The sequence below is a fragment of the Alosa alosa genome, chromosome 1 (assembly GCF_017589495.1).
Source record: "Alosa alosa isolate M-15738 ecotype Scorff River chromosome 1, AALO_Geno_1.1, whole genome shotgun sequence".
Taxonomy (NCBI): Eukaryota; Metazoa; Chordata; class Actinopteri; order Clupeiformes; family Clupeidae; genus Alosa; species Alosa alosa.
In genome coordinates, this window is record NC_063189.1 from 48,783,576 (window position 1) to 48,809,513 (window position 25,938).

Here is a 25,938-nt window from a genome sequence, read left to right on the forward strand (position 1 = left end):
TAAAGCCTACTAACAGTAAATGGACAAGTTCGCAATTTTGTTTGGAAAGTATGAAAATGGCTTGGTAGGCCTATTTCTGTCATTCTGTATGCATGTATTAATCCCCTGCATTGAATTTATCCCATTTAATTGAAAAGGCCCAGTTTGTGGGGCTCAACTTTTGACTGCATTTGTCTTGCAAATACATCCCTGCTGTGAAATGATTATAATAGGAAAAGAGATCAGTTGGACAGCAGTGAAGTTCATGCCAGCAAACAAGTGAACGGTCTGTTTCATAGATTCCCTTTTGTGAATATTAAAACAGGACCTGGTGAAAAATGATGCATGCTTTTACACTTTAGGAACCTGGCAACCTCGAAAAAAGGCCTCTGAAACTCCGGCAAACGGAACAAAGGGCGCTAGACACATTTTGCTAGGTTGCAACGAGTTCTGTCCTTAGCACATGACGTCCATCACGGAAACATATTGTATCGAAATGGTTTGGGGGAGAATACCGGGGATAAAAGAGAATGGGGAGCTTTGATCCGCACCCCAGGGTCCCGGCTCCCCGAGTGCGCACAGACTGACTGCAAGGCCTCATTCACTTCCAGCGAGACACACTTACAACTCAACTGAATGAAATTAGCATATTTCTAATTTATCACATTTTTGTTTAACTTTTTGTTCCTTTGCACGAGGTAAAAAAGTAGATTGAATAAAAATAGATCAATCATCAACCACCGAGAGAGCCTTATAATTCATGCGCAATGCACTTTCTGTCTTATTTTAAATGAGAAGTGCGTTTATCAACAGAGGGAAAAAATGGCTTTTGTTTGGTGTAAAATAAGAGTTGTGTAACCAATTTTAGCTGGCCTACAACACACCATAGCACATCCCCACCAATCACTCTCAGTTCGGTGCTCGGAAAAAACGTAGGGATCTGTTTTAATTCAACAAAATGGAGCATTCTGAAGCATGATCAGAATTGTCGAATTTTCTTGAGAGTTAAAAATGTCACATCGTTGACGAATCAAGAGTGACCCCAGATATCAAAAAGTTTGGACAAATATTTTCTTCGTGCAAAATCTGTGGTTTAAAATTAAATTAAGGTTTTTTTATGTTAAGGGTTTAGTGAAGGCGGGTCATTTTTATCCTTAGGATAGGGGGAGTAAAATACTGAATGTTAAGCGAATATGAGGTTTAAAATCCTTTCTACGGATTGTCAAAGTTTGTGTCCGCCTAAGCTAGGTGCATTCCTTTAGCCGTAAACTTAGAAGGACTAACGCCTTCTGTGCCGGTATTACAATCGAGTAGAAGGCGCTTTTAAGCGAATAGGCTATGCAGCCCAATGGGGTTTCTGCCTCCCAAGCCTAAGCGAGCATGCATCAATGGATAGTCATATTTCATATAGGGCACGCAAAAGCTGGACACAATACCGCTCATATTAAGCGCGATATTCAGCCCATTCTCCAGAGAACAAAGATAATAGCGAGCCGTCTTTATGGCTAATTCAGTCAAAGGCACTTCCCAGATTCCCCTGCAGAAAGGTCACTGCCGATGTGTATGGTCCACCGAGGGGGGGATTTCATGATTGGACTGGGCCAGCTGGCTCTGTCATATTCTGCTCATAGGCAGACCCACCCTCATAGCAAGATCACTCAGCGCATTTCAACTTTTGAAGAATTCCATATTGTAGGAATTGTTTATTGCAGACTTTACTGTAGGTTTATACACAATAACTAATTTGTAAAGTGTTTCTTTTTCTGTTTTTTTTTTCTTGTCTATATGGATTACCATTATCGTGGGGAATATATTGAATTTTGTACGAAGATATTTTACGGATGAAAGAAAACAAACATGTATGCTGCGCGATTGCGTAATTTACATGGTGTTAAACATCTGATTTCCCTTGCAGATAATTTTTAGATGTGCTTCTTTATCTAACCTAAATGGTACCATACAGAGACATTGGAAACAAGAGCGCGTACCTTGTTCCACTTGTTCCATAAGCCAGTATCCCTGCACAGAATTATTATTGTAATAGGAGCCACAAAGTTGACTAACAAGTTATTAGTCTAATATCAAGAAGAAGAAGAAGAAGAAGAAGGACAGCAACAACAACAATAACCATAGTAACAAGAATAATAATTATGATAATAGTACAATTCGTATTCATAATAATAATTTAATAATGTCATTTTTGAACGTGAAACGAGTAAATCAAGTATTTTCATTCGAAAGATCAAGAATAAAACCTTTTTCGAACATTTTTTTTTTTCATTTCAAATTAATTGCCATACGGGTATATGCACACATGGCTACTCGGCGCAAAAGCTCTCTGTACGCACTGCCCATTACCGTTGCCAGGATATCTCCGTGCGCAAAAGAGATCTGTGTTTAGACTTTAGACAATAAGACCCAAAGAAAAGCAATATTTAAGGTGGCACTGTCTGTCTTTTGAATCACGGCAGTGCGTCCAGTCTACGACAGTCATTGCCACTTGTTATGCTCTTCTGAAAGGTGTTACTTTTAAAGGCAAATCTTGTACACGCGTGCGCCTTTGTGCACTTGTTATTTAGGATCGGTCTGGGTCCCTAAGAAGTTAAATAATTCGGAATAGACACCGGTTGCAGTCTCGAGAGCGTCCTCAATACAAAAGCCTGGTGCCTAAGCACCATATGCTTAATGGATACAGCCGTAGGAGCTTCAATAAAGGTAAAATGTGGTCTTTTAAAAGTTGGAAAGGTCCCCTTTATTTTATTTAGATGGAGTACTTGCGCACAAACCAAAGCGCGCTCCGGGCATTGAATCTCTTTCTTTTGGAAGGCATAGTAGCCACCACGTAGTGTGCTTCATTGCAGCATACGCTTTTCATCCCGGCTTTGTCCTGAATGAAAGTAATGCTGTGAATTAAAGAAATGACAATATTTTCTATCAGCTTTAAGGTACAAGAGAAGGGCTCTCGAGCTTGGCAAAAATCAGGCACATCATTCATCATGTCACCCCGCACCTGTGGCGCTGGCATTGAAAGTATAAACCTTTTCTTATTAACCTTAATTATTCAAAACGACACAATAGCTGACAATAGAGCAGGTTGAAGTCTGTTTATCGTGGTACATGTTTTATCTGAAGATACCCAAAGCGCTTTGTGCTGCACATGGAATTCACTGGTATCCTTTCACCTAAAAGTAGATTCAGAGCTTTTAGTTGTCAATCGTAACATCTGCCTAATCTTATAAATAAAATTGGAGCCACGAAACAATTAAATTCTCGTAAATGTATTAGCTGGTATGAGGTGGAGGCAATCGTATAGGTTGGTGAGGACATGGTGTTAGCAGAGTAACTCTAGGAGAGGCTCAGGGTGTTCTCTTCTGTGTAAATGGAACTGAACGCCAGGTGATGGCACAAAATCAGCGTCCTTGGGAGCCCACATCGAGTCTCTTTTTTCAGCTTGAAAAATTAGCAGACATAAATTTAATTGGCTGATGAAGGCTCGCCAGTGGTCACGAGTTTAATTGTCTGCTTGCTGTAGAGGACAAAACAATGCCTTAACAGTTTGCTGGCTCACATTAGAGCTTTCTGCCTGGGTCTATCGTGGCAAATGCGTTTTATTATAACATACATCATGCTTTACAGTTCCCATATTGTGCAACGACAATGGTTAATGGCGCATTAAAGACAAGAAAACCATGCCAACACATCTTGGAGACGCTAAAGCAAGGGCCTCTCTCTTTGCTTGTTTTAAGCAGCTGCTGTCCAGGACTCGGGCGCACAAAAAGACCAAGTTTGAAATACCAGGTGCATCGTGGAGAACCTCCGCGGGAATGGATATGCTACTGCCTAGAACATAGGCCTTGCAATAAAGATATCATTGCAATTGTTCAGGACATCCACACCGTGTTAAATGAGGGGCGCCTGAGCAGCCTCTATTCTGGCAACCAAGTACTCCCTTCCCTCCTGAGCCAGCGTCTGCAAGCCAAATTCAAACACCTGTTGGTCGACCCAGACTCACATCCCGTTGTGGGAATAATTTATTTTTGATGATGACAAATATGTAGAAACAGCGAATGGAGCCTTACGTAATGTCATTGCCAATGGGCACCAAGGGGCTTGGCGAAAGAGGATTTACCCAGGAGAGTTATTTTGCGTAGGCTCAACTGGTGTTTGCTCAATGCTGGCAGCTGGTACCCCGATGCCAGAGTGCGGACACATTAATCAAAACGCGATGGGCTCATGGATTTGCAGTTGCCATTTATATTTTGAGCGCGATAATCCATCAGATTTACAGCTTATGAGAATCTTGTTAGGCGTCGTTCCCAATAATTAACATGGGCTTAATGAGGATTACATTTAGTAAGATACAGAATGGTCGGTTTTCACTTTCAGGAATGTGCAAAAGGTATCTGGAATCTGCTCGATTAGTTTGTCCGAAAATCAGTTTTACAGAACGACCAAACGTCGAAATTATGTCGGCTTGCTTATTTACTCTCTGTTAATGGAGCTAAATGTTTTGAAAAAGCGCGGAATGCCAGTTTATTCAAGCATAATTAGCACCATGAGGCATTAGTGCAACGTTTGTGTTGTCCAGAAACTCCACACCGTATTAGCCTAAGAATGCACATTATTCTTGGTTAGCCTATATATGAGAACTCTTTATGTTATGCCAGTGGCATTAAACTTTCAGTTGTCTTGGGCGCAGTATAAAACGTGACAGGCAGTAAATGGTTCTTTAAGGACTTGCCAAGACCAAGCAATGGAGTGACAAGATAGACAGTGGTGTTTCACTGGGTAAGCGTATCCCTTCCGCTTCACCGGTACTTGCAAAAGGATGCTTTTGCATAGTTTTGTGGGTGAGTACAATAGTAAAAAGTGCCAGGAAACAATGCTGTAAGCTTTCCTATATTGTTTCCAGGCACTTTACCAAACCAAATTGAAATGTTACACTGACCAAAGACGAAGTCGCTGGATTCGGGGGTCATTTATTCAGATTAAGTCTGACTTGCTAGCATTAGACTTTATAATGACCGTAATGAGATTACATGGTTTTTTTGCCTCCCACGTCAAGCACTCAGATTTTGGTTCCATTAATGAGATGTCTGTACATAATAAGTCTAGCATACATGCTGAATGTCAGCAATAACGCTCAGTTCGAAATGATGACAAACTTTGTTTTCACAAGCTGTTGGTAATTGATTCCGTGGCATATCATCAAAAACAACAACAATACTACTAGTAGTACTTCTATCACTACTTGGCTACTATTTCTACGTCGACTACCAATAATAATATGCAGGCTAGACAAGCTAATTGTATCGAGCTGCAAAGTTTAGTGCAAAATTGTAGGGACTACCTTGCGTCCTTTGATTTTTCCGAGCAGCCGGTTAGATGATGTTCTCTAGGCACGCTTCACAGGTTTGGGTTGGATGTGTGGGCATGGACGTCTGTTTGCCTACCTCTTAATAACTCTGATAGCTGACGTAGACAAGACAGACGGCCAGCTATATGGGGCAGCAGCCCGATACCACGGGAAAAAATCGTCTGGAAGCACCTGCACTGTGCATGGGCAACAGCCCCTTGCAGCACATGGGCTGTTGAATAGCCATGCCTCTTAATAGTCCTACATTCAGAAAGCCTGGTTGTCTGATTTTACACCTTTACGCGATCACAGTACATTTTTGCCATGCATCATGTCAATGTTGCGCTTACATGTTAAGTGTCCGAATGTGTTGTAAACACACGTAATAAATTGTCTCACCACTTTGTATGCATATCTTATTTGATGCCCAACACATCTATCCATTCTAATTATCTAACACGCCTCCTTGATGACAGGCTCAGCCATACGACTAAATTTCCATTAACACCAACCGTTGTTGAGGTGTCAAGATGCGGTCTGTTCGTTAAGCATTGCAGACTCGTCTGTGTTATTTTGTGTTAGATTAATTGAACTGATTCTATAATTTGGCGCTTTTCTGGTAATTTTCTGGTAAGTTATTTTGTATTATGGATAATCACGTTTCATGGAATTGATTTGCAAAACACCAAAGTCATACAGTATAAGAGCTTTTATTCAGAATATCATAAATAGGGACCTTTCAAGTTTTCATTCATTATAAAAATATATGCTTTATATTTAATCTTTACATACAATTAACGTTAAATTAAGAAACAACAATATATTACTGAATCATTGAAAACAATTAAATAACCATACTATTAATGATGATTGCCGGTGACCTTTTCAAATAAACAAAAAAGGGTTACAAGAAATATAAATATATACACTTATACAAAGAAACGTGAGAAAAATACATGGATACATCCATACAGTTCAATACACATATGTGTATACAATAAAATTATTACAGTGCCTTAGGATATTAAGTCAAATGGAGGCTCATTCTCAATATTATTGAGAGATGACTTTAAGTGCAACTTCCTTGGATCCTCCGGGGTCCAGACCTTTGCTGTCCTAATAATATTTTGATCCTTCAGCTGTTTCTCATCTGTCCAGGACAGAGAATGACCGGCGAGAGGAGGCAGACCGTAATCAGGGTCACTTGGAGAAGGAGATCCTAAGGCACAAGAAAAGTTTTTATGTTAGTTATTGAGACAGGACACGTTGACAACAGCAAGAACAACAACAACAACAACACAACAACAACAATAATAATATAGTAACACTACTCACTTGTTCCCCTGTGGCAAATTATAACCTTTTTGGGTTGGTTCAGAGCATCAGCGTGGGGGTTCCGAATTGGCATGTCGGACTGCACAAGCTCTGCAAGGAAGTTAATGTAGCCTATGGCCAGGCGTAAAGTATCAACTTTGGAAAGCCTCTTCTCATATGGCAGAGTTGGGATGTGAGATCGTAGACCTTCGAACGCGTCATTAATGGACTGCATCCTGCGGCGCTCTCGGACATTGGCAGCTTGGCGCAACTGTTGCATCTCTACTTCGGATCTCATGCGTCTCCGCCTCTTTAGCAGCAGCCCATCGTCTCCGTGAGGGGACAGCTCCGAGGTGCTGTCTGCACAGCCGTAAGAGAACGTGGATGATGAAGACGAGAACGAAAAGTTGCCAGCGTCGCAGTATTCCCCATCGTGCGTAATCCGGCTATCTTTGTAATACTCTTGGATTTGACTGGTTAAGAAGTTGACGTCGTCATCTAGAAACTCGTCCGTGTCCAAATGGTCTCTAGAGGAATGGTCTGTGAAAAAGTCATCGTCGTCAAAATAAGGGGAGGAGAAGGAGTCCAGCCCCGAGAACGGATCCAACATTGTGTCCATGTTTTTTCAAAAAGTTGTTTGCTCGTTGCCCAGTAACAACTGTTGCCCACGTCTAGTACTCTTCCCTGGATGTTCAAGAGTTACTTCAGCTGAGGACCGGCACGCGAGGACACTTATAACTACATCCACTGTCGCGTGCCATCAACCAAGAGCGCCAACCAATCAGTGCGCGGCATTCTCTCTATCCACAGCGGAGACAGCGCACCTAAAACATAAGCCTTTCTAACCACTCCCCTTGACCCCTCCTAACGTGATTCTGGTGTATGGCAAAATCCCCATTGTAAATAACAAATAAATAACTAATAAAATATTTGATTAGTTTACAATTTATAAAGCTTTTATTATTTAGGTCAATGGACAGATAAAAATTAAATGCACAGACTGATCATTAAACTAAAATAGCCTACCTAAACTTAAACGTGCAGTTGCATCCTCATACATAATATAGGTAAATGTTATTAAATAAGAGTCCGCTTTCAAATAATCAGTATTTTTAGTAGCATTATTAGTTTTTTTTTTATTTCCCCTTAGTATCATTATAGGTAGGCTATTTGTTATTTCCCATTTAAAGACATACCGACTGGAAATGTAATATTTTTTGCACCAAACTCAGAATTACTGTTCACACATAAGTCTGAGCTCGGGCACTACGCTTTTTTGTTTAGATTATATTGACTGTGGTTGTTGAAAGATGCTGAAAGGTCGTACCATGGGTTGGGGAAAGGCGATGATGGCCTGCACGTGCTGCCTTCGTTTTTGTGTTCTTTTGGCAAAGAGTGGCAACAAAACCCAATGAGCCAAGTTATTCTGTGCTATTAGTGGGCAGAAAAAATAACCATTGTTGACCTGTCACCTCGGAGACACGTCTGAAGCAGGTATACACCCACTCTACGGCCTGCGTGCAGGAGGTTAAAACCAGTGAGCACTTAATTATCAAGCCTTCCAGCCCATTGAACCCACCCCTGGGTTCTCCTTGAGGACCACTAATAAAGCGCAAACATTTGTATACAAGTAACGCCAGTGAAAGGCGCTGTCATTTAAAGAAAACTGGCCGGGGAATAGGATGTACATCAATCATTACGAACGGGTCCGCCACGTTATCGACTGTGTGCACTCGCCGGTTTACAAAACAATCAGGAGAACATAAGGGAACACTTATGGGGACAAAACAGTATTCAGTGAAACATCACTTTGCAAGTCCCTAATTTATGATATTAAGTGTCCTTATCTAGCCGAAAAGCTCACATGTGAAAGCAGTCGGTGCAGATAAAAGATGGGGGAAATCAGTTGCGTGTGTCCACTTTTTAACATAATGAAAGTATGCAATTCAGTCCACCTTTCATTTACATTTAAGCCCGTTTGAATTGAAGTTTACTATGTAATAGGCCTTAACAGTAATAACACACAAAACGACGAATAGTTATGATTGCAGGCAGTGGATAATGGACTTTGATCAGCAGTTATCTGGGGATTTTATGGTGATACAGTAGGCTATTCCTGGTATCCCTTTGGTACATGCAAAACTGCACAATATTCTTGGGGTTCAAAAGCGCTTTTCACGGCACACAAACATTTGCCTGGTACGATGGATATATCAACAATAGCCTCAAAAAAGAAAACCTCGATTCCCTTTAAACTCATTCCTAAAGCAATTAAGGATTCCTAATTATTTGTTACCTATAAAGGCCATCCATTGTACTAGCCATTTGATTTCATATTTAAATTGTGTAAACGCATAACGCAAACGCATACGTATCTTATAGCCTAGTTATCGATGCAATCACCGCTAATATTTTAAAAACTATTTAAATTTAACAATAGGCTACCAATCCATAAATAATATCCAACGTTTCAACAGGTTTGCGTGATCGTCGAAAGCATTTCGACTTGTCTATAAACGCAATCTGAAAATTACTGACACCAGGGCTATTATTGTTGTTATTATATTTCCACGTAATGCATTGCCCAAGAGTCCATTGGAGTTGTCCTTAAAAAACAAACACATATAAATGGACCAGTTGAGGCGACAGCGCGCTCACTGCCATGCGTATGGTTTTATTATGACAGGGGCTGGTACGCGCATAAAAGCAGCGTGGCCTCACAGTGGTGGCCAAAGAGGACGTTTGTCAGCCACCTCACAACAAATTATGCTGGTACCTGAGATGCTAACTGGTCGAAGTCTATAAACAACCCTTATCCACGCGTACACAAAGCCAGTTGGAGGGGGTCTTTTTGTTCTCCTGAATGAAAAAAAGAAAGAAAAAGTGTATGTCGCACCACGCCGCAAGCTGCACTCTGAAGGACAATCCGTGGGAAACGGACCACTTGCGCTCTTTGCTAGTCAGTGACAACCCATTGCTAATAATAAATGGAGAGTGTTACGCTGCGGCTGCTGTTTGGATCAAATGTGTGGCTTCATTTATTATATGAACTTTTTTATTTGAGTGTCTATGTAAAAATGTGTTATTTTGGAAAAGCGATTCCAAATGAAACAGAACATTGTTTACTCCATTAAAACGCCAGTCGCTTTATATTGAGTTTGCTTTCCTTTGTCTTGACCTTTGTTATCTAAATAAATTGTGTATGTTTTCACTTAAGAAATTCCTGCCCTGTTTAAAGTCAACACACCTGTAGGATGGCTGCCGACCCAGGCTGGTCGCACCTGAGCAGGAACCTGCTGCCCAACAGAGCACCTCTTTCCTGCGACTAAAAGGGTGGAGGGGACCGTGACCGTCACCTCTGTGCAATCAATTTTCTAATGTCAACCATCTCAGTGGTGGAGACTTCTGCAGAGCGAACACACTCATGGGAATAACAGCACTTGCATTTGTTGAACAGACGGTACAATGAGAAGTTATAAATGAGACGTCGTATTGCTCAAGTCATGGTGCATTAGAATTCATGAACCAGAGAGTATCTGGGATATCTTTGATTGTGGTTGAAATTATTATAAGAATGAAACAATTGTTGAAGCAAATATGAAGCAAATATATAGTTGATTATGTATTGCTTGTTTAAAGCGTCGACTACCCATTGCGACAGGTCGACTTAATCCCCTAGAGCCACCCTTAATCCATGTAATCTGTGTTAAAGAGGATTAGAGAAAGGGGAGATAAAAGGAAATATTTACGAGTCATTTCCTGACAGTAAATTAACTACTCATAAATAGACTTCTCCTAAGTGCTAATCTTTTAGAAAACATTGATCTGACGACGCCAAACAATTGTGTGCATTATCATAGCTCTGTTGTCGTCATAATTTGGCAACGTGTATTGTCTTTGGCAACATAACATTAGTGAGGCAAAGAGATGAACTTGTTGAATCTGTATTCAACGAAAGAACTTTAAGTCACCCTGATACTCAACAACACGTTGCTCCTCTGCTCGCAATGTTTCTTTTCTTGTGATCGCAGTCTGTGCTTTTCATTGATTGACCTGGTACCTAAAAAGGCTGGCTGGTAGAGAGAGCAGTCGAGGGCTGTTTTCATCGGAGATCGGAAAGGTCAGAGTTTGTAGAAGGCTGGCTTGATGCGCAAGCTGTCTAACACTGGGAGTCCCTGGGAATCCCGCCACATGCGCCATAGCCATAGAAGCTGCGCACAGCGCGCTCGCTCTCCAGATTGCCAGACAAATTAGAACCGTGGTCATGGGGTGTGCAGAGATTCACGTTATTCAAAGAGGTGAATAAACGACCCATTCTTTAAATTGTCACATCTAAACTTGTGTGCCTCGGATATTGTGTCCCAATTTTCCAGTGCTGCGGTAGCCAACCCTCTACACCGCGAGGTGTGCGAATGAGCCAGCCCTCACATACACAATATTTCTGTGAAATGGGCAGACTATTCAGTAGATTCTGCAAAGAGGCCTTACAATATGAACGTAATATGTATCACCTAGTAGTTCAGGACATAGAGTTCCAGGTAAGGTCATTTATCTTATATGATTGAAGTCTACCATCGTCCAGTTTTCTTCAATGTCAGGCAATACATGAATGAAAAATAGAACACAGTAATTTCCTAAAAATATCCTACCAGCCCATATAGGCTACCTGACACCTGGACTTGAACTGGACTGTGAAAGAGACATCACAGATCAAAATCCTTTCAATGGTCAAACATATCCAAAAGGTGTGGAAATTATAATTGGTTTATCCTCACTAAAGATTAAGAAGATTATTGATTCATTATTCTCCGAACTAATTGATTCGAGGGTTAATCTGAGTCTGTGGTTGCCCTCAGGCAGTTTCACAGAGAGAGATTAGGGATTTCCTCACTGGCGTCCCAAAACAACGCAGGATAGGCTACCAAGTGGACACTGTCTGGCTCTGCAGAGACTCGCTAAGCCTATAGCCCCGAAAATAAGTCATCAAGGACATATTCTGCCATGGGACTGCATAAACCTTATGTTTCAATACGGACACTGTCTTGGACGCGGAACCACTCAGTACACTGTCCAACTGTTGGTCCTCTCTTTAAGTGAAACTTCAAGATTAACACTTGAGTAAAATATGGTAGCCTATGAAATCGGATTATCGATGTTTTTTTCCTTCAGGAAACGGGTCTACAGGAGTGACCCAAGCGTTTAAATGTTACTGTCATAATATATCTTTGCATAGCCATATGGCATTTTTACAGTTTTTTTCTGAATGCTTAAACACAACTGTGATTCTTATAGCACAATTTCTAAAACTATTAATACTTATAGCAAAACCACTCACTGAGTTCGCAAAACTAAAAGCACAAACACTGCTTTGCACTCAGTTTGCAATTTTGTAACAAAAACAGTCTACATGTGGGGATATTGTCATGTCAGGCCTGGATACATAATTCCAGAATATGTTTTTCCCGGTGCCTTGGACTAGGACATTGCATGTGATGTAGACGGAATTTTGAGAGAGACGACCCGATGTAGGCTGATTTGTTTTGTCAGTGAATTGATTTGTCAGTGAAATTGCTATTTTGTGTTTTGACTTGGAAAAACACACTTGTGTTTGTTTTGATGTGTGTAAATAAACACCAATACTTGAAGTTTGGATCCCTGTATGTTTACAGAACTATGACAAAAGTATGACCTCAAACTGACATAGTCTACCTTGTGCACAGAGAAAGCAAAAGCCAGATGTGTTTTTTATTCAGACCATCAGTGTGTAGTTGGCACATTGTGTGCTTATTATTGTGATGGCTTGTGTTTACTGTTTGATACGAAAACATCTGTTTTTACGAAGGTGTGAAGAGTTAAGCAAGGTGTGTTAGCTTTTGCAAGAGAACTACAATGTTTTGCTGATTGGGTGAAAGGTTTTCCTATTTGTGTGTAGAGTTTTGCAAAAAAAGCCATAGTTACAAAAAATGTGCTTAAGCAATCAGAAAAAAACTGTAATGCATATGTGCATAGTTGACAATGAAAATTGAGAAAAAGTCTAGCACAGCAAATATCAGTCTTAGATAATTCTCTATTTTCTTAATCAGTAAAACACATTCTAAAATACTTGATATTTTCTTCAGAGGCGATAGCTATCCGGATGAAACAAACAAACACATAAAATATTAACTATGTATAGGTTTTCCCAAATGTTATCCTGCCAAAATAATAACTATTAACATTCCAAAACAGGTAATTCTGTGACCGGCTGACAGAGAATCACATTACACATACATTTACAATATCAACAGTGCCAACACAATTTGTCATGGCATTAGTCTCGACTCTCTTGAGACGTTACTTCACTCACTCTCTCACTCTGGCCCAGTTGCCTGCGCATTTCATGTGGCGACACCATGTGGTGGCTTTGACTCCAGACACCTCCAGAGAGATTATATCGCTACTCCAAATTAGATGGTCCTCACTAGTGAAACATACTCGTGTGCTACCTCAATTTAAAGCCTCATATGTATGCACACATAGGACATTGTATATAAAGAATAATAATAATGCAATAATAATAATAATGTAGGCTAAATGGGTACTGTTGAGCGTGTTTGAATTGAAATGGCCACAACACCCCCCTCTAGTGGTCAAGCTTGTTATTTGCATGTTATTTGACCAGTTCAGTCGGGAAAATATAAAAGATGTAGAACTGGTTCAAGTTGACTTGAGAGTAACCAAGGTATAAGGATCCAGAGTTACCAGCCTCTACAACTTTGAAACTGCTACACCTACATTCTGATTTTAAAGGATTCTTTTGTCAACTGAATTTTGGCCACAGGAGGGCAACAGGGAGCAAAACCATCCCCTCAATGCAAAATAGTGATCACCATGCCAAATATATATTTATTTACAGTAAAGGCCTGGTATATGGGTATATGCATGAATTAGATGCCAATTTCCCCACTCTTAAAGTCCATAATTCAAGGCAAGGAAGTCCAGAAAGTGTGCAAATTAAGTTTGTCATCACACATCTCTTGAATTTCCCCTTGAGGATCAATAAAGTATCTATCTCTCTTATCTATCTATCTATCTATCTATCTATCTATCTATCTATCTATCTATCTATCTATCTATTACCAAGTTCCACTGTAACAGATTCAATTAAAAATATGTTGGTTGCATACCTTTAAAATGACAACAAGAATGGGGAGAGTTCCTTAATGATTTTATTTGGTGTCCATCATAAATATGCACATAATGTATAATATCTATACATACATTAAAACATATTCACAAAATGAGGGCAGCATGACAGATCACTAAACATATTTCAAACAGTAAAAAATAAATTGTCATTAAATAAATACATTTAATAAATAAATAGATAGATAAATAAATGACTAAATAAACAAGTGAATAAAAACAATAAATGATAGTAGAGATCCAATCTAAGTCTATGTTACTGTGTGTCTGCATGCTTATAGGAACATCCTCTTCATTTTTCATTTTTTTGTACAAACACCAAGGACTCCCAAAGAAAGATGAGGGGGCTGAGATTGTTCTGTACAGACTGTATATGCTCATGAGGCTACTTGACTTCATCCCGATAGAATGAGAAAGGTTAAACATTGTATGAACCTAAGTAATTAGGAAGCACTTTTTAAGACCTGCACGCTCACACACACACACACACACACACAGACATTCATACAGTATACTCAATTTTCAGCCCCCCCACCTACCCACACATCATAGACATATTGCCAGCTCACATTCTCTCAAAACACACACACACACACACACACACACACACACACACACACACACACACACACACACACACACACACACACACACAGAGGGAGAACACCACCAGCAGGAGACCCTGATTTTTGCTGTACCAGCCACATCCCCACCTCTTCCTGAGAGTTGAACTGCTCTGTGTCCACCAGGCTGCAGGGTTAGACAGGGCGACTCAATGGGTCCTCTCAGATGCACGCGTGCCCCCCACACCTGGGACTCACCACACCTGCTTACACGAACACGCCTTTCCCACGAACGCCAGAAAGACAGCCGAGTTCAAGAGAAAGTTTTGAGAGAATAATCAGTAAGCCACTGAACTTGCTACTGGAAATAGATCATGTAGAAAAACAAAATCAGGTGAGACATTGCATTTAGAAGTCCTGTCACTTACTTTTAGTGTTTTGTGTGTGTGTGTGTGTGTGTTTTAGAGTGCCAAAGCCCCTCCGAGAGTTAACATACAAATTCACATAAGATCCCCACTCTAGAAATAGACCAGGAAGTCGCTTATTGAAATATACATGAACGAATAGTGTGTGTTCTAGGGATATGCCACAAATGACATGAGAGGTTCTAAGAGAGAAAATACATTCTCTCTGGGGTAAGAGCAACGACTCCCGTTCACAATAGCAAGCATCAGCATTCTACAGAAACAGATCTTAGCTACAGAGTAGTGAAGGCATCCTTTTCATCCTTTTCATCCTTTTCATCATCTGTGAGCCAACCTTTGCCAAAAAAAGATCTCCATACCACAAGGTTACAGTGTGCACATGGCCACGGTTTGTCCGTTTGCACTCCAAACAAATATTGCTTAAGCATTTTATACCCTGTTCTGAGTTCACCATTGTTGTTTTCCAATTGTGGTACAATCAAACATAAAAAAGAAAGGTGGACGAATCGCTTCAGACGGGCAGTAGTGGCATCTGGTGAATCAGTCTGTGAAATGTTTCTGGTATCCAACATTGTGCGAAAGGCAGCCATCTCAAACCGGGCCCACTGCACCGTTCCACACCACACACAACAACATGGCCTCGAGTGTGCAGAGGAGTCCCGGCGCAGCGCAACCGGAAAGAATGGCTATTATTAGAGTCTCTGATGTGGCAGATGTTCATTCTCATGTTTTGTCTTAGGTCGACATTCCATTTCAGCAATCACTCTTGGAACGCCTTGGCCTTGTTTTGAGGGAATAAAAATCACGGGGTGTAACCTGCTGAGGGGGACTCACAGGAAGGCCGATGACCAGGTGAACGGGTTAAATACTGGACGGTGCCTATGGGAGACTGGTGATGCAGATCATGAGATAAAACAGTGGCACTGGCAGAACCTTTTGATGAGAAGGGTCCGTTTTTTTTCAACATTTTTTTTTTCCTTTTACTGGACAGAACCTACATGAAAGCGTTTGCTAGAGGGCTATAATCTGGTGGTTTGGAGAGAGAGAGAGAGAGAGAGAGAGAGAGAGGGATGAGGAGGTTTAAGGAGGGGTGGAGGAAAGAGACAGAAAACTAAATGTGTGGCATTCCTCTTATCCCCTACAGAAAAAAAGAGACATATGAGAGATTATTTTACAAGCACCCTGCCCTTTCACCTCAGTGTTAAGTGCGTCTGTGTTTGTGCCTGGGGTTGTGCCCATGCCTATGCCATCCCACTGAGTGTGTTTGTGCTATGCACATGTCTCTATGTCAGTGTCTGAGATGGCTGTCCGTTTACAAGAAAAGATACAAATATGTCTAAGTTTGTCTGTCAGTTCAAACATTTGGATATGTCTTCGAGTATGTGTGTGTGTGTGTGTGTGTGTGTGTGTGTGTGTGTGTTGTGTGTGTCTGTTGTAACTACATCCCCAGCCTGGCATTGGCAGTGTGAATACAAATCTATATGGTATGTATGTATTTATAGTTTGATTCGATGTAAGAGAGTCTTTGAGTGATTGAGTTTGTGAGTGTGCATGTGGCTTACAGTCCACTGTACGCCTGAGGAGCTAATCTTTAATATGGCCTAGGCTCTAATGTGGTAGGGTGGTGAGCAAGTGCAAGAGCAAGTGTGTGTGTGTGTGTGTGTGTGTGTGTGTGTGTGTAAGAAGTCATCACAGAGGCTTATAATCGGGTCTGGGCCTCCGGGATATAGATCTCAATGCTGTCTGCACTCTCCGTTGCCGAGTTTTGCCGCACCGACGCGGCCCGCTTGGCCGCCATCAGCCGCTTGCGCGCCTCTTGCCGCTGCTTCTCGGTGCTCTCCAGAGAGCGGTCTCTGGCCAGCGGCGGGTGGCCTTTCGGGGGTTTCTTTGGCACTGGGGGAGGCAGCTTGCGCTCCTGAACAGGGGGAGGGGGGGAGGACAAATGGTCAGTCAGTCAGTTAGCTGCTGCTGCATCTGCCACTGTCACCGCTAACGAGGCAGTGAACATGAGAGCAAGAGAGAGAGAGAGAGAGAGAGAGAGAGAGAGAGAGAGGAGAGGACGGGTGCGGATGGACAGCCACACAACGGTGCGCGCAAAAGCATCCGCACAGAGAGACAGACAGCGCAACGGGATGAGACGGACGCAAGGACGGACGTACGGACGGACGGGAGGCCGCTGCTAGTGCGAGAGTGGCCGTTTTTTTTTGCGTGCTGTATGAGAACACGGCCAGGCAAAGGTGAGCGGTCAGGGCGAAGGGGAGGGGTGCGGTTGCCCCCCGTCCCCGGTGCGTGCCAGATGGAATGACGCCAGCTAAACCACAGCTCACTGTCAATAAAAAACAAACAGAACAAAACAGAACATGACATGGAGACGATGTTCAGAAAACAAGAGCCAATGACAAAAATCATAAACAAAATCACAGCCATGAGTTTACAGGTACACAGCCGACTCTACTGACATTACTACAGCACACACCACCAGTGGATGGCGCACCTGACTTTTGCATGTGTGTGTATGCTGTACTAGGCGTTCCTGTAAAACGCTTGTTTAAGGCCCCAAGAAACAAATGTGGAATTATGGTGCTATGAACCACAACTTTAAGGAGTAGTTTGGCAAAAAAGACACACACACACTTAAAGCAAGGCGACTGCCAGACCACTGGGTGAGGAAGACGTGTTAAAACATCATGGTTTATAACAGCAGCAGTCCTGCATGCACATGAATAAGAGGCTCAAGTGGGCTTCTGTTAACACTCAGCTGGGTGAACACACAGCAGCTGTACTGGACACAGACAAATGACCGATGCACGTGTTAAATCACAGCCATCTGGCTCCCCGGAGACAGGATGGACCCCGCCGGCTTTACCTTGCGCTCAGGCGGGTCCAGTGGTCTCCAGTTGTTTGCTTTGAGCTGGTGCAGCTCGTCGAACTTGAGGCTGATGTTCTCGATGGACAGCTGCAACATGTCCCAGAACCCAGCGAGATCCTGGGACACGGGCCTGGGATGGGCATTGGGGTTCTGTTGGGTGGACCGACGCTAAGTCAGACAAACGGAATCCTTTAACTCAATCAGCAGTCATGACATGCAAAAAACACCATATTTACCAATGCAGTGTAGACAATGCCAGGTGGATAATGTTTTAAGTTCATTATGGCATTTTGTCTTTCAAGTAAGAAAGGACATCTTTGGGTAAGGTCGATGCTGTGTATCAGACTGAACAAGTCATTACATGGTTACCAGAGAGAGAGAGAGAGAGAGAGAGAGAGAGAGAGAGAGAGAGAGAGAGAGATTAAAAAACTTTTCTCACCAGGTTCTCCTCACAGAGCTCTCTGAACTGCTGGAATTTCTGAGACATGAGAAGCTGAGCACTGCCCACAGCACTGCGGATCTTCCCCAGGACTGCACACACACACACACACACACACACACACACACACACACACACACACACACACACACACACACACACACACACAAGGAGATCATAAAGCAATAAAGCATAAATGTATAAGTGGCTATTGTTTCCGTGCTGGTTAAGGTAACTGTATGTGAGTGTATGCACATGCACCACTGTGAGTGTTTGTGCCTGTGTGCATTCATGTGTGTACGCATAAGTGTCAGCATGTGTGTGTATGTGTATGTGTATGTGTATGTGTGTGTGTGTGTGTGTGTGTGTGTGTGTGCAGTGTGCGTGTATGTATGTATGTGGGCGTGTGTGTGTGTGTATGCATGTGTGTGTGAGTCTGTATGCGTGTGTATTTGTGTATATAAATGTGTGTATGCGGTATGCGTGTGTGTGTGCATATGTGTGTGTGTGTGTGTGTGCGTGTGTGTGTGAGTGTATGTGCATGTGTATGTGTGTATGTGTGTGTGTGTGTGTGTGTGTGTGTGTGTGTGTGTGTGTGCGTATGAGTGTATGTGTGTGTGTCTGTGTGTGTGTATGCGGTATGTGTGTGTGTATGTGAGTGTGTGTGTGTGTGTGTGTGTGTGTGTGTGTGTATGTGTGTGTGTATGTATGTGTGTGTGTGTGTGTGTATGTGCATGTGTATGTGTGTGTGTGTGTGTGTGTGTGTGTGTGTGTGTGTGTGTGTGTGTGTGTGTGTGTGTGTGTGTGTGTGTGTGTGTGTGTGTGTGTGTGTGTGTGTGTGTGTGTGTGTGTGTGTGTGTGTGTGTGTGTGTGTGAGTGTATGTGCATGTGTATGTGTAAGCGCTTTCAGATATAACCTCCGGAGTACATGCAGAGGTTTGTCAAACGGAGGTCCTACCCTTCGGATGATTCAGATATGATGCTAACCTGCGGACCTAATACTGACCTTATACGGACGTGTGTGTGAACGACATACACGCGACATTACAAAAAATCTCCGATGTGGTTGTCGAAAGTGAGGGGTGGGGGCTTGTAGAGTTCACAAGATCACGAGATATGACCTTAGAATATATCACGGCCGCTGCCTGTCACAGCTGCTTTTTGTTTACAACGTGTAGCCTGTGCATTATGTAGGCTAAAGAAGACAAATCTATTGTGCGTAGGCTAATACTTGAAGTAGGCTAGTCAAGTAAGCAAACAGTATTTGTATGTGTGCTTCGAATAAACACATTTATCTGTTTTCAACGTTATGTGGGTCAATGACGTGACGCTCATTTTTTTGTGTACATATGGGTTACATACATTTAAAATTTATTTTCAAATATCATTTTCATCAAACCCTAATCTTAAAGTTTTGGATTTATTTAATTTTGAAAGAGTATTAACTGAATTTGGGTAAAATTGTCAACACGGTGTAACCACAAAAACATGAACCAAATAATTACACTTGCTGAAAAAAATGTAAAATACTCTCCAAAATCCCTTCTAAAATAATATGGCATGATCTTGCACAAGAACTTTTCAATATTTAATACAAGTAATGAAACCCCATTGTTCTGAATGTTTGAATTAATATGGGGAATCGTGTCTGTCACATCAACCACTTAAAATGTCAAGTGGTGTAACCACCATTTAAGGAGCAATTTTGTATGTATTATGTCAGAGAATCATGTGACAGGAAATTATGTCATAGAGAAGGACCCTTCAAGACCCCAACTGCTATGAGTCAAGGTTAGTCTCTTAAAAGTAACATAATAGTGTTTTTAGGCCATGGCCAGGCAAGCTTAGGTTACATGTCAAATGGTATGACCTATTAAAAATGTTGATAAATCATAATAATCATTAAATATTCAATTTAATGTAAAAACTGTGTTTGAATATTCACATAAAGGTGAAGTGTGTACATAATTGTCCATAATAATGCCTGCAAATTTTGCTTTTAAATAGAAATGTCAAATGGTGTAACCGGTTACACCATTTGACTCTTTTCTGTTTGAGACCAGTTTGATCAGATTCAGGGCCAAGAGTATGTAATTTTAGGTGCCAATTATGTTATTTTTATAATTTAAATAGTGACTAACTGTTTAGCATGAACAATAGCTTTAAAAAGGTTTAATTAGATTGCAATTTAAGCGATTTGAAATGTCAAAGCTTTTCGTTTTAAATGATGTATGTAAACAGTATGTTCAAATTATAAATAAATAATATAAATACATTTATTATATATAAAATGTACCTCTTGTCCCCCAATGGATGCCACTTACAAGCAAGAAAAACTTGTCTCGCCACAGAGTGCATGTGAACGCAGACCCTGCTGTTGGTTGGTTGTTAAGAAATTATCATACCCACTCTTTCACTCACTCTTATTCTCTCTCACACACACTTTGGGCCCTAATTTAGCAATATAAAATGCATGGTCACTAGCAAATAGCGTAAATACATTTAGGAATTTGTCCAGTCCACATTCGGGGTGGTTTTGTTATCAAACGTCAGGTGCCTGGCGAAAAGGTGGCTCTTATGTTTCTTAATCAGTCATGGGTGTGTTTTGGGCTTAACATCCTTTAAACCAATGAGGAGGACATATGTCATTCCCTTTAACAGCAAGCAGGGCAACTTCAAACAGCGCATCAGTATTTTGATAGTCAGCAGTGTATTTGAAGGAATCTGCTTGTACGCAAGACCGTATGGAACAGGTATTCCACTAAGCCATTCTTTACTAAAACCGAGTAGAGTATAGGCTACACACATCTGCACTTGTCTATTAATTGAACATATAGTGAAACTATCTTCACTGTGGTGTCATAGTCAATGACAAAACAGTTATACACAGTTAATTACTTAATTAATATTGACTGACAATGGGTTACCAGCAAAAACATAGCCTGAAAAAAGCAAAACTTCCCCCTATAATGTTCGAATGACTGAATAAATAACCGGACATTTATTCTGCAGAGGAATTGCTGCTTACATCTCGTGACAGTGCGTCTTCAGCTGTGTTTCATATGCGCCTTTCGCTATAGACCAGCAGGCTTTTCTTGGTCAGTGGCATAATGCTTTTAGTCAGTATAAGATAGCGATTTTTAGATCATGTGCCAGATCACACCTTATATCGGTAATTGCCTCACCCCTGGGCGCATTATTTAATAAAAGTGAAGTGTAAGATAGGAAAAAACATTGCGTCAGAATAATAATATGCTTTGCGTCAGGTTTTGCATCACGAAAATAGGGCCCTTTATCTCACTCTCTTTGAAAATAATGGGTATAGACTGAAATTGTATGAGAACTGAATTGAAATCAAATAGAACACAAGTTTCTTCATTGATGTTATGAAATGATATTTGATATGGAATATGATGAATGACATGAATACATATCAAAATATCCAATTCAGTTTACCTTGATGCCTGTGTCAATTTCTTGTTCTATTGCTATAAATGTTTCATGGTCAATTGGTGTAACCGATTTATGTCAATTGGTGTAACCAGTATTTTGTCTAAAATACTAATAATGTACAAAAAAATGTATATGGATAATGATTTAATACTCTACTTTACTGTAATAATGGTTGTTTAAACAATTTTTACTCAAATGGTCAAAGAATAGACAGAAAACAAGATGTTTACAGCATATGGCCTTGCTCAGTACAAAAAAAAAAACCCATATAATTTAAATTTAGAAATAAATATAATAAAACATATTCTCATAGGATATTACAAAATAAACTAGTAATTTCATGAGAGCAATTGCATGAAGGAGGTGTGAAATATTAGATATTTGTCATTTTTTTGGTTACACCATTTGACAATTTAACAGGCTGTTAGTTCTATTTTTTGTTAAAAAAATAGCATACACGTCATATTAAATAATATGAATACAACAGAAATACAAAGTATACACTTTAGCAAACCTTGTTTTAAAGGTTTAAACATATTTTTAATTTTCTCATCTTACCAACCCTTATCTGTCACTGACCCATGTAGCAGAATTACTTGGCTATAGAACCCCACATCTGGTTTGCGTTGGAGAGAGAGCATGCACAAACTCTATGGTACCAGCCAATTCAGTAGGCTAACTCAAGACTGCAAGGCCATCATACAACGTTTTTAAGCAATAAACAAAATACTAACATAACAGTGAAGTTGTTCGTTTTTTCATGGTTTATTTTTTCCAAAAGCATCCTCTCCCCATGTGTCTATTGCTTTTACGTAAGGAGCTTGTAACAAAGTTGGCTTTTCTTCGTTTTCATTTTCTCTAGGCATATTTATGCTCAACAAATATCAGCGAGCTCAGCGAGGTATCAATGAACAGAAAACCATGTTGGCTAACAATTTATTAAATACTCCTGTTATTGTCGTCAACGACGTCGCTGTAGGCTACTGCCTTTTCAGCGCCTTCTGCTTATGGTGATTCAGTCTTTTGAATTTGTTTGCCATGCAGTTGTAGGCTACAACGTCTCTTGCCGTTCCCTTCATGTGTTCTATCAAAATGTTGCATGCCCTCATGGACAGTAGCTCCGTGATGTCTGCATCTTTCCAGGTCGGAGATTTTCTGGACAGCACTATGCCACTCATAACACTGGCATTTAAGTCAGATCTAACCACATGGACGCCGCGAAAAGAAAAGCACGCCACCAACACGCCCTCTCACTAGGTGTGATCTTAACCGCATGTCCTACGCTTCATTCAGACACAGCACATTTACATAATGTCCGGAGGAAATACTAGGGGGGGAGTAGTATAAACACCGGGTGAATTCGGACTTCCACATGACCGGTTATGTTGTTCAGATATACGGCCCCACCGTTTAACATCGGCAAAACCTCCGGTCTTACATGTATGTATGTCTGAAAGGGCTTTGTGTGTGTGTGTGTGTGTGTGTGTATGAGTGTGTGTGTGTGTGTGTGTGTGTGTGTGTGTGTGTGTATGTGGTGTGTGTGTGTGTGTATGTGTGTGTGTGTGTATGTGAGTGTGTGTGTGTGTGTGTGTGTGTGTGTGTGTGTAGGCTTACTATCATCGGGCAGCTCGTTCTCCTGCTCGTCCTGCTCCATCTGGCGGCACCAGCCCTCCATGCGCTCGGTCTCGGCCTGCAGCAGCTTGAGGAACCAGTGTCCATCGCGCTGGCACACCGAGCGGCCCACCACCTCCAGCGGGTCGTCCGTCACACTGTCGATCCACGGGTCGGGTGGCGGCAGGATGGACGGGTCGAAGCCCACCACGTCCTCGTAGTCGTCGGAGGTGCACGCGTGGTAGTGGTTGCCCGAGCCCTGGATGCTGACAGTGGACGTGGCGGCGTCACGCGAGTACTGCCGCGACAGGATGCCCGGGGTGGACGAGCCCGAGGCTGAGGCCGAGGCTGAGGCCGTGGCGTCGGGCAGCTCTGCGTCGGGCGACTCGCCGGGGCTCTCCGACAACTCGTGCGTGTCCAGGTCGGCCTGCACGGCCGTGGTCACACTGTTGGAGCGTGTGAAGCGTCTGTAGCTGTGATGCACAGGGGAGGAATCAGCAAAGCACATGAGCTGCACCTCCTCGCCGTGCCATCTTCAGACTGCATATCTAAGACACATTTATGCTGGAGGAAGCATTTTTGATTTGCCCAGTCAAACTAAACGTGCTGCTATGGCTGCGATCAAAGCGAAAAGAGGAGCAAGCACACCCCTAGTAATCGCCCTGTTGACTCTCTAACACCTCAGCTATCCCAGCACCCAGCTGTGAGCAGCGGCAACATGCCCCGCGGCTATGCAGCAGCAGTAACGTGGCTGACCGCTTTGGCTAGTTTCTGAGGCTGCGGATAGAACGCCGCGGGCCGTTTTTCCGCCAGTGGGAGCTCCCTTCTTTTTTTTAACTCGCCATGTCTATGGAGCTGCTAACACCGTCTCTGCACTTATAATCAGCTCTCCAGTTGCCACTTCAAAATGCTACATTAATCCACTCCTCGTTTAAGTCGCTGCTCTTGTGTTATAATCCACAGACGTCTATTCTGCCATTTGCTTGTGCCCACACAGATAATGAAGTGCATATGATATGGAGTTTGATAATCCTCTACTGTCCAACATCCTGCTCTATAGAATGGAATACTTAAGGGTATTATACTCTTGTTTGCCAAAGACGAAAAGGTCACTTGAAGAGTGATTGTTTTGTCCCTTAGGCTTAAAACAGAAAAAAGTGAGTTCAACCTCTGGTGCTGGTGGAGGTGTGTACAGAAAAGAAAGAATAGAAAACAGAAGCATTATTTCAGGGTAACACAACTGACTGTGAGTGAAACACCATGGCTATGGAACTGTACCCAGCCTGATGCACCTGCCAAATGCTTTTATACCACCCAGGAATACATGGAGAGAGTGCCGTGTCAGGTGAGCAGCTACTGACAAGGAGTGCTTACACAAACGTGTGTAAGTAAGACAGGAACAAGACTGGAGAGAGAGATGGAGAGAGAAAGAGAGAGAGATCTCACTCACGCTCTTTCCTCCTCCACTTGAATTCCCACTGACTGGAATTTGGACGGGTCCTCTGAATCTGGAGTATCCTCTGGTCCATCCACCTGTAATCATGTACACACACACACACACACACAAGATGCACTTCAGGGAAATTGCTCAAGCCCTTGAAATCTACACTTAGCATGGGTGTGCTAGAGGGGGCATTCAGCTGAAGTGACAGACTGCATAAGGAAAGAGTGAGTGAGAGAGATAGAGAGAGAAAGAAGGAGACCTTCACTTAAGGAGAACGACGCAAGTGAGCCTGTGGAGGATGGCGGTTTCATGAGCCTCCGATTCGCCCCGTTCCCTCGTTCATGAAATATTTCTACCTAATGATCCATCAGGAAATCCAGCTGGACACGTCTGAATGAAATAATCTAGCCCTCTCGGCTGCACTGCAGTCACACGGGGTGTAGGAGTCACATAGAGGCCTGTCTTCCCAGAGTATTTGAGGTCGTAGGATACTACGAACTGCACTGGTGAATGAAACGAAAAACCCTAACTGCCACTCAGTGCAGTGCATTAGAGTATGTAACGTGCTAACTTTCAGAATATATGGAGTCTATACACAGTGGATGAATTGAATGTCTACGTTAGAGCGGACTCCTCAATCTGTCCATCTGGTCAGTGCGGCCCTCACCTGGATGCCGATGGAGAGGCAGCGGCTCTTGCGCAGGGCCTCGCGGCGCGCCTCCTCCGCTGAGGGCAGCAGCTGGGGGAGCGAGGACAGCATGATGGAGGGGCCCGTGTCCGACCCCATGGTCAGGGCGGGTATGGCGGTGGCGGCGATGGCCATGGAGGGCGCCGGGGAGGGCGAGGCCGAGGTGCAGGCGCTGGAGCTGGCCAGCGAGAGGGCCATGGCGATGGCGCTGCTGCTGCTCACGTGCTGGCTGGCCGGCCCGTGGATCTGGGCATTGGCGGCCTCGATGGCGGCGGTCAGAGCCTTCATGCTGTCGATGCTCTCCGTGGAGTTGCTGAGGCCCGAGTGCAGTGCCCGGCCCTCACCGCTGCCACCGCCCGCTCCCCGCGGCCCCACGCTGCCCTCCATGTAGGCGTCCTGCGCCGACTCAGTGCTGCTCTGCGCTGTGATGGAGATGAAGGGCTTGGTGGAGGTGCGCGGGGGCACGGGTGGAGGAGTCTTCTTATAGGTGGTGATGCAGGAGGAGACTGCAGGCAGAGGACACAGAGGACAGAGGACAGGTCAGTGAGGGCATAGAAAAGGACGATCGAACTGACCTCTAATCAGTCCTTAACCTCCTCTTCATGTTCCTGT

The 25,938-nt window shown here is 42.6% G+C and overlaps 2 protein-coding genes across 5 annotated transcripts in view; both read right to left on the bottom strand.

The window, feature by feature from the left end:
- Positions 1-6,029: 6,029 nt before the first annotated feature.
- On the bottom strand, positions 6,030-7,346 carry ptf1a (pancreas associated transcription factor 1a). The gene is made up of 2 exons (XM_048258945.1): positions 6,671-7,346; positions 6,030-6,554 (listed from the first exon to the last, which is right to left on the bottom strand). Exons 1-2 carry the CDS (start codon positions 7,266-7,268, stop codon positions 6,352-6,354), a joined length of 801 nt encoding a protein of 266 aa, XP_048114902.1. The 5' UTR covers positions 7,269-7,346; the 3' UTR covers positions 6,030-6,351.
- Positions 7,347-13,839: 6,493 nt separating this feature from the next.
- dlgap1a (discs, large (Drosophila) homolog-associated protein 1a) overlaps positions 13,840-25,938 on the bottom strand; it is a 118,422-nt gene continuing 106,323 nt past the window's right edge. For 2 of the 4 annotated variants that reach the window (XM_048240153.1, XM_048240138.1), the window contains exons 7-12: positions 25,306-25,832; positions 24,645-24,727; positions 23,198-23,667; positions 18,131-18,222; positions 17,689-17,859; positions 13,840-16,737 (exon numbers count right to left, since the gene is read on the bottom strand). In XM_048240153.1, the coding sequence (XP_048096110.1) occupies positions 16,522-16,737; positions 17,689-17,859; positions 18,131-18,222; positions 23,198-23,667; positions 24,645-24,727; positions 25,306-25,832 (1,559 nt within the window). In that variant the 3' untranslated portion in view covers positions 13,840-16,521. The other 2 variants (XM_048240147.1, XM_048240161.1) reach the window with 2 other exon arrangements.

Bases quoted from the DNA above. Each gene is read 5' to 3' on its own strand.
- ptf1a (XM_048258945.1), bottom strand. From the start codon at position 7,268: ATGGACACAATGTTGGATCCGTTCTCGGGGCTGGACTCCTTCTCCTCC. The intron at 6,555-6,670 runs GTGAGTAGTGTT...CTTGTGCCTTAG, and splicing joins AATTTGCCACAGGGGAACAA to GATCTCCTTCTCCAAGTGAC.